Source organism: Dipteris shenzhenensis, chromosome 32 (genome assembly GCF_047967505.1).
Source record: "Dipteris shenzhenensis isolate YYH24624 ecotype China chromosome 32, Dip_SZ_1.0, whole genome shotgun sequence".
Lineage (NCBI taxonomy): Eukaryota > Viridiplantae > Streptophyta > Polypodiopsida > Gleicheniales > Dipteridaceae > Dipteris > Dipteris shenzhenensis.
In genome coordinates, this window is record NC_141627.1 from 31172560 (window position 1) to 31181725 (window position 9166).

At 40.7% G+C, this 9166-nt stretch overlaps 1 protein-coding gene across 1 annotated transcript; it reads left to right on the top strand.

The window, feature by feature from the left end:
- The first annotated feature begins 3474 nt into the window (after positions 1–3474).
- LOC147880601 (GDSL esterase/lipase At1g71250-like) lies at positions 3475–5519 on the top strand. The gene is made up of 5 exons (XM_087370858.1): positions 3475–4023; positions 4153–4280; positions 4398–4637; positions 4756–5011; positions 5202–5519. The coding sequence occupies exons 1-5, from the start codon at positions 3753–3755 to the stop codon at positions 5390–5392; spliced, it is 1086 nt and encodes a 361-aa protein (XP_087226984.1). The 5' UTR covers positions 3475–3752; the 3' UTR covers positions 5393–5519.
- The last annotated feature ends 3647 nt before the right edge of the window (positions 5520–9166 follow it).

Below are 9166 nucleotides of genomic sequence, written 5' to 3' on the forward strand. Positions count from 1 at the left end.
ACTCTCTATTCTTTGTTCAGTTTCTGTTCCGTTGCGCCTTGTAATTTAACAAATGGATGGATGCAGAGAAAGAAAGAACAAACCACCTACAAAACAAATGCAAAAGGCAACAAATGAGGGATACTCTCTATTCTTTGTTCAGAATCTGTTTCGCTGCACCATGTAATTTAACAAATGGATAGATGCAGAGAAAGGAAGAACAAACCACCTGCAAAACAAAGGCAAAAGGCAACGAATGAGGGATGAAAGCACCAAAAAAGAGGAAAGGCCAAAGCACCATACAATGAAGCAGTAAGGCCAAAAGAGTGAGCATCCCAAGGAGGCATTGAAATGATACCCCACAATGCGGTGGATTGACAATTGCCATAGGGAATCAACTTGATGGCAATGCAGAGATGTCAAAGCAAGTGGATGAGCAAGTCCAAGCATAAGGTGCAAGTGGATGAGGAAATCCTACCAGATGTATGGTCGAACAATTATAGAAGGGGAAGCCCACCTTCACTATGGGGGCTATTGAATGAGGGTCATTAGATAGTTAGAAAGCTAAATGGAGGTCGATGTAAAGATCCCCTCTTAGGTTGTGTCTTGCTTTTGTGCATGTGTAGCGAGGAGAGTCAAAGGAGATAGCCCCGAGTAATCTAAATAATTACGGTCCCAGTTCTCACTTTGAACCTCAACTATAGTACATTGACTATTGGAAGTTATCTCTTTCCCAGCAATTGCCACATGTAAGTTGAATTGCCATGGATTGTTTCGTTTGCATGTAGATGGAAATATTGCATGTGAACCTATCAATACACATGAATGTGGACCTTATAGAAGCAACAACCATAATGTCATCTATTTTGAATATGCATGTGCACCAGCTCTAATCCTCCCTTCTTAGGAGGCCCTAGACCAGGCAATCACCACACCATCTGGTTTTCGAGAGAGATGCATAGGCTGAGATAAATCAAATGGTAGAGAGAGAGAGAGATCACTGAAATCACTGGAAACATGAAAACTACAATGAAGTTACTACATTGTCATTTTCACTTGTGAAAAAGATTTTCTCAATTTTGTGAACTTGCAAAGTTTTAGGCCATCTAGTTATATTTTAGCTTAAAAATCTACAAACTCTCAAGAAAAACCTTCACAAATTTGAAACCCCAAGGTTTGTGATTTGTTAAGAAAATTGTTTATTGTAAGCACTTGAGAGAGACTTGCTTAATATCAGGAAAAAAGACAGGAGCAAGATCGACTTATTAGAGGGATCGAACACAAACTCACTAAACAATAGAAACTAAAGTCTAGAGTCTCAACCACTCAATGACAAAAAAGAGAGTCTCAACTAGAGACTGCTGCTGTTTGGGCACCCAATGCCAGTAGGTGGCGCAACTCGTGCTCACGCATTCAAGAATATAGTCGATTGGTAGGAACATATGGATGTGTCCCATTGGCTGGGCATCAATTGACATAACGTTTGGAGGATTTTTAGGAATGCTTAGAGGCCTTCAATATAGGGTGATCATGGACCTAGGTGCGCTAAACACCACCACCTTCCTCCCCATGCATGTGAATAAAATAAATACTTGTGATTGCACCCAGATGCACACATTTGGGCTATAGGAAACAGGCCTTGGTGGACTAGGTTTAGATCCGGTCCTCATGGATTGGCTCATGCTGTTAGTTCTACGATGTGGCACCATTGTCATGTAAACTAAAAATGCCCCGCTCTGGTTTTTGTGGAGCACTTCCACCAAAGATGATGAGCCTACAGGCATGTCCCTTAGCAACCCAAGATGCAGATTCCACATTTTGGATCCCAAAAATGGCCTCTGTCTACTCTTCTAGTTATGCTTTCACACAGTTAGAGCTGATGCTGTCAACATAGTCCGATGAGCTGAGGTGGTTGTGCATGGGGCCTTTCAAGCACCCAAAAATGTTGAGTCGAGGACCCATGCTCTTCTAATGCATGGGGACCGGCCCTTAGAGCCAGTGCACATGCGCTCAAAAATGTGAGGCTGGAGGCGAACCAGTTGTGCACTAGTTGCAAATTCAAGAAGGCCGAGGGAGAAATTTGATTCACGCACCAGCTCCTGGGTCTGTCATACTTGTCTGCCTCCTCAGGTGAGGCTCTACACCTCCCTAGACCTCTAACCTGCAGCCATCTTTCCTCAACGACTGGCTGTTGGTGGTGGATATTTGTTCGTGCATCAGTGCTTCTTTCGGCACCTTCAAAATCAAAGGTGCATTTTTGAGCACGTGAGGGCTCCCTAGTATTCTTGCCCATGGCCATATCTAGAGCATCACGAAGGGTACTCCTTGGGCTACATGTGCACTAAGGGCCAGTGCACACGCATTGGAAAATGCACGGCTGAGAGCTGCTGAAGCAAAAACCAAGGCACCTCCAATGCTCAAATTCACAAATTTATTTTCGAAGGTGTTGAAAATTGCACCAGTGCACCAATTTGGCTTCAGCCAATCATCTTCCTCTGCACTCTCCTCTTGAGAGCACTAAAAGGGTTTGACAAAGCCTCTCTAAGCTCATAGAGAGCTCCCTAAAATGTATGAAATGCTCAAATTTTCAGTTGCAGATGCAGCTTGAATGTAGCACTATAGGGACATTTCAACCCTGGCCCTAAAGCCTCAAAGCCTCATGGGTAGTGAATGGATGTTGTTGGGGTGCCTGCAACGTACAAGAGGCCAAAAGGCAAAGCTTAAATTGGGCTGGCACGAGCTCCAACATAGAGCATTTAATAGGAACAGGTGGCATAGTTCTAAATCCTAATGCAACATCATTTATATGGCGTTATACCCAGGGGCCACGGCCTTTCTCATCGACTGTTCTCGTGCTGGCAACTCGATGCTCTACAACAACCACTCAGCTCAAAAATCATTCTGTACACGCCTGCCAGATTGTTGCAATGTATTTGTGATCTAATTTGGAAATCGGAAGGTGAGGCATCACTCCAACCTCACTCCACGAGAGCGCATGGTCTCTATCGTAGTAGTAACTGAATCACGTAGAGTAGACGCCTCAGGCTCAAGAGCGTCTACACGCGATTCCGTTTCTACCATGAGTCCAGACTTTAAGGCTGTGCAATGTGAGCTCCGCAGCAAACTATTTTAGATCAGTATAGAAATAATAACTTAGTAATGCTTTTTAACGATTATTGATAATGGTCAATCCTGAAGTTATGGCATTGAAGTAGCTAATCTCGCCAGTTAATAAGTAGTACTCATTAATAAGTAGCGAGGTAGCTGATCTCACCAGTCGCAGATAATTAGGTGTGGAACTAATAAGAAGCTACAGAAAGTCGTCTGATGAGATGGCTGCTGGAGTTATGTGCCTAGTAAAATATGCACATGTGAAGAACGAAAGGGAAGGGAGCATTGATGGACGAGTGGGGTTGGAGAGCTACTGCGTACAGAAAGACCGCGAAAGAAAGAGAGAGAGAGGAAGAGGTGAGAAGAACTGTAATGGAAGCTGTTATGTTTTGTAGGAGCGCGAAGCTCATGTTCGTTCTTATGATGCTGAGGAGCGTGGTCTCATTTCTTGAAGCCGACAGCAGTCATCGAAGCTACTAGGCACAGCTGCGAGAGAGGATATAGCGGCCAGCAACTCATCTCACACGCTCCTCAGTGTTGCCTTGATGTTGATCGTCGTGACTCGTCGTGAGCACTGAGAGCTGCTGGTGAGTGAGAGCAAGCTCACCGAAGCTTATAACTGCTTGGTGCTTATCGCTGCTTGCCGATCAACCCATCCTTCTATGCCTAGCATGGATTCCCGACCTCCCCTCTCCCGCATCCCTTTGCTCTTCCTCCTGCTCCTTTTGCCTCCCCCCTCCCCTGCGTTTGCCCAATCCGTCCCCCAAAAGCCTTTCCCTGCCTTGTTCATCTTCGGTGACTCCCTCGTCGACGTCGGCAACAATAACTACATTCTCTCCGTCGCCAAGGCCAACCAGCTTCCCTTCGGAATTGACTTTCCTCAAGGCCCTACTGGGCGGTTCACCAACGGAAGGACCGTCATTGATGTTATTTGTAACATCCTTCTTCATAGTCTCTCTTGCTACGTAATGTCGCTTGTAGGCTTTTACCGAAACTGTTGTTTGGCTAGCCAGGTCCTTTGAGAATGTGAGTGTCTCACTCGTAGGTTCTTGCGGATTGCAGCTGGACTCATCGACCTCCCATATCCGCCGCCTTATTTGGCTCCGACTACCGAAGGCAAGGCTTTGCTTCAAGGCGTGAACTATGCTTCTGGAGCTGCTGGATATCTTCGGAGTAGCGGATTCAACTTCGTAAGATGTTCTGCCTCCCATTGTGCCCAAGTAAAACTTCTCGCTGATGTTATCTCTGCTTATCTGTGTTCAAACGTTAAAAGTACCTGGATGCATTTGCTTTCGGTGGCGTTGCAGGTGGGACGAGTTGATTTCGACACACAGATTACTTGGTTTCAAAACAACATTCCTCAGATTCAACAGCTGATAGGAGAGTCCGCCACGAAAGAATTGCTAGCGAAGTCTCTATTTGCAACGGTCTTCGGGGCAAACGACTATGTGAATAACTACTTACTGAGTTATGCTCCTGTGAACAAAGTGTACGCTCCAACACAGTACCAGGATGTGATTATTCAAAAAACTGCATCGCAGCTCACTGTGAGTGGGCTCTTTTCCCTCTTTTAAACTGACCACGGAAAGTTCACGTCGTGAGAGGCTTTGGCGCACGTGTCTTCTGCTATACCGCAGACTTACTGTACTGGCTCTCTTTCTGCAGCAACTATACAACTTGGGAGCTAGAACCATTGCCGTTTCCGGAGTTGGGCCTCTCGGGTGTATACCATCTCAACTAGTCCGTCAAAAGAGTGTGAACGGTGAATGTTCCGCTTATGTAAACCAGCTCTCTGCCGATTTCAATGTGGCTCTCATAGCGCTCCTCAAGCAACTTAATGCTCAGCTTCCAGGCTCGAAGTTTATTTACGCAAATATTTACGATCCAGTTTTCGACTATGTCAAGAATCCATCGAAATACGGTAAGTGATGCTTTAAGTTATTACTTGTCTTTACGTTTTGGCAAACGGAAATGTCAGCATACGGTCTTTCGTCGCCCTCCGACGATCTGCACGAATGATACTTTGACGTTTCGATGGTTTCTTCGAGCAGCCTGCTGAAATCTATATTGTTCGCTCAAAGATTCAACCATGTCGGGTTTGATCAATGCAGGATTTGTAACTGCTTCTGATGCTTGCTGTGGCGCGGGGAAGTACAAAGGGCAGTTGCTCTGCCTCGGGTTTGTTAAGCCTTGTCCAGACAGGAGACAATACTTGTGGTGGGATGCTTTCCACCCCTCAGATGCTACCAATGTTTTCCTGGGCAATACTTTGTTCCAGAATCTCAAAGCATCTATCGTCTAAAAAGTCATGCTTGCATGGATAATCTATGCAAGATTCATGCCAATGTATGTGATTCAACTCATTCATTGATTGTCATTTACATTTTTCGGGAGGATAGGATTTCATAAACTTGCATAAACCTTATCTTTCTTTTTGCAATTTGTATGATTAATGCTCATAGCTCAATTTTATTTGATGGAATGTGTGGCTTTTGAATGTGGAATGTTAAGGTTTCCTTTCATAGTTTTAAGGAAATGTTCCATACATACACTCGTCATGGTCAAATTCAAATTGAAATATAAAACGCCCATGTAACTTTTGGAGGTCCTTTGGTACCAAGAAAGTGCAAGTTTAAACCATACTATATTTAGTCTCATTGAGTAGCATGGCTTGGCTACGATGGGTCTCAAGGTGGGATGTATACTCGTAATTTTCAAATTTAAGTAGATGGTCTTTTCACCTTTGTATGCCATTTGTGTTTTACTTAATGCACATTTTTAATCAAATGGCTTTTTTATTTACAACCCAATCCAAGAGAAGGTAAAAACTTGAACTAAATATCATGTACTCAATAGCTTATAAATAATCTTGCAACTAATTAGTTAATGAGCCAAGGCATGAACCCACAAGAGATGTCATCTCTTAGACTTTTGATTTGAGACTATTATTATTCTACTTAATGCACATTTTTAATCAAATGGCTTTTTTATTTACAACCCAATCCAAGAGAAGGTAAAAACTTGAACTAAATATCATGTACTCAAAATAGCTTATAAATAATCTTGCAACTAATTAGTTAATGAGCCAAGGCATGAACCCACAAGAGATGTCATCTCTTAGACTTTTGATTTGAGACTATTATTATTCTTGACATTATAGTTGTATATTTTAACTTTTACCTTTTTCTCTTTGAAACATTGTTAGAAACAAATCGCTCTTTAGTATATTTGAAAGAAATTGCCTAAAATGTTGGTGTCTTTAATCTTCGTTAAGATTTTGAATAATTATGTGGAATAATTGGCAAATGTGTATGTTGAGACTAAACATATTGGGGGTTGGAAATGTTTTTTTTTTTTGGCAAATGCGTATGTTGAGACTAAACAAATTGGGGGTTGGAAATGTTTTTTTTCTTAGCATTGCTTTGAATGCTATACGAGGGAGAAAAAGGGGTGGGTCAAATAGAGAAAAAGGGGTGGGTCAAATAGAGAAAAAGGGGTGGGTCAAATTTTCTTTGATTAGCTTCCATTATCAATGCAATCACTTTTTACTTAAGTTGAAAATGATCTAAATGTATAAGACTATTTTAAATACCTATTTTATTAATTTTGGACTTTGTTTTTGGATGAAGCTCAAAAATCCTTCCCAAATGAGAACTTTGTGAAAATATCCTTTCCAAATCAAAATTTTATTTTTTGGAAATATTCTTTTTAATTTTGGACTTTGAGTTTCCTACTAAGCTCAAAAATCCTTCTCAAATGAGAACTTTGTGAAAATATCTTTTTCAAATTAAAATTATACTTTTTGGAAATATTCTTTTCAAATTAAAAGTACACTTTGTGACACTATCATATTCACATAAAAATATGGTTTTTTCAATCTATACTTTTGTATCATGCAAAAATTTGAAATAATCTTATATTAAAAATTTTAATTATATCTAAGTTATTAATTTAATTATTTTTAATAATTTTTATTTGATGTGATAAATTTATAAATTCATGAGACTTAAATATTTCATGTAAATAACATTGTCACTCGTAATATGCATAAATTTTTTAAACTTTTAATAAATAGAAAAAAGACATGATGTCATAAGATCCAAGTTTTGTATTGAACCAAAGGTATAATAGCATATATAGCTATTATTATATGATTACATTGAGAGACATTGCTCTTAACTAGAGTCTTTATATCCAAAATGATAGATTGAACATATGTTTACAATTTAAATTGTTGCTCTTAAAGAGCTTCAATTCGTGCCATTTGCATAATTTGACACCCCATTGTCTTATTGTTCAATGTCACGACAATCCCTTGCTAGGTGCCATTTGCATAATTTGACTTCCACTTGTCTTGCCAACCCTTGTCCCTTGGGTGCATTGACTCCCCATTGTCTTATTGCTCAATGTGATAGTCCTTTGCTAGGTGCCATCTGCATTAACTTCCTATTGTCTTGCCAAGCCTTGACCCTTGTGTGACATTCAGTGCAAAATACAGGTGTCATCTGTATTAACTCCCACAAGTTGTCTTGCCAAGCCTTGTCTCTTGGGTGTATCGACTTCCCATTGTCTTATTGCTCAATGTGATAGTCCCTTGCCAGGTGCCGTCTGCATTAGCTCGCTATTGTCTTGGCAAGTAGGTAACCTTGGGTGACATCCAGTGCATATTTTGACTCTCATTTGACATAGGAGGTGATGACTCTAATTATAATTGTCTTGGATTGGCTTCTAGCCTAGTATCCAAATAAAATCCTTCAATGGACTTCAATACAAAGCCTTAATCATGGACATTCTTCATTTGCGCTGTCTCCTATTTCCTCCATGGTGAGCATCCTTAAAAATTCGCGTATATGCAAAGTAGTTTGCTGTGGTATTTTTATTTTTCCTTCTATCTCATATCCCATGCGCTTCTTTGATTTCTTTGCCTTTGAATGCCAAGACACTATGATTGTCTCCGTCGAAACTTGAGAGACCGCTTCATCATTTGGGACCCACTCCATTATACAATTAGTATACAATGTGTTGTTATCCATATTCTCCTTCCTGCCCTTTGGCTCATACCATACCGCTGTAAATGTTGTAGCTCTCCCTTGGTCATCTCTTTGAACATCTACTTTTGCAACCCAAAACTTTACATTCTCATATTCATCATCCGATGGTTGAACCACAACAAAACAATCGACCTCTATATCTACTTGTGGCGTAAACTCTCTCTTCTTTGGTCCACAATATGGACGTGGGAGTAATGATACAAATTCATTTTCAAAGACTGGAGCTGGGTGCAAATCGTTAGAACATTTGGCCAAAACATATTGCATTCTTCCTTGACATCCTTTGAGTCTTGCATTCTCTCAAGTTCCTTTATTAAATTTCGTGTCTTGTTAATTACAATGGTAGTGTGTTCTCTCCAAGTAGGCTTCGAATCAGGATATCTCCGGAGCATTTCCTCTTTGTATGTAATAAATGCTTTTAATCCTTCTATTTCACAGTTAGACCTCTCATTGAATTCTTGTATAGGAGCCCATGTTGGATACCTTTCCTTGCTGTAATTTGAAGTTAAGAGACTGTAAGGTTCTTCAGGTTTCCATTTTGTATCATGAGAAAAATGTTGCCATTGCATTACAGGTTTTTCATCTTTAAAAAAAAAACGAAAGTAGTGTGGATTGGTATGACCTGTCAATGCATCACCACCCGTTTGTATGAAAGATAGAATGAAGCTCTTCCAATCATACATTCTTTCGAGCCTCTCACATACTGTACTTTCCTTACGTCCACCAACTTGCCTGCCACATCTTCTTACCAAGTCATCTATTGTCTCCACATCCTTGCATTTAAGCTCCCTTGAGACTGTGCTAAAAACCTGATCGATATCCTCATGTGTATGCCCAACATACAAAAATCCACATTCGACCTCATTGAAGATTCGATGAGCAACTAGCATGGAGCAGAATGCAAACATGAGTACATTCTTATTTTCTCGCCAGCAATTATCAGCTTGTATTCTCAAAGTCGGTGGTAGGTGACCTTTTTCTGCATGTATATTGCGAATTGCCTTCATAATAGATGTTACAACTTG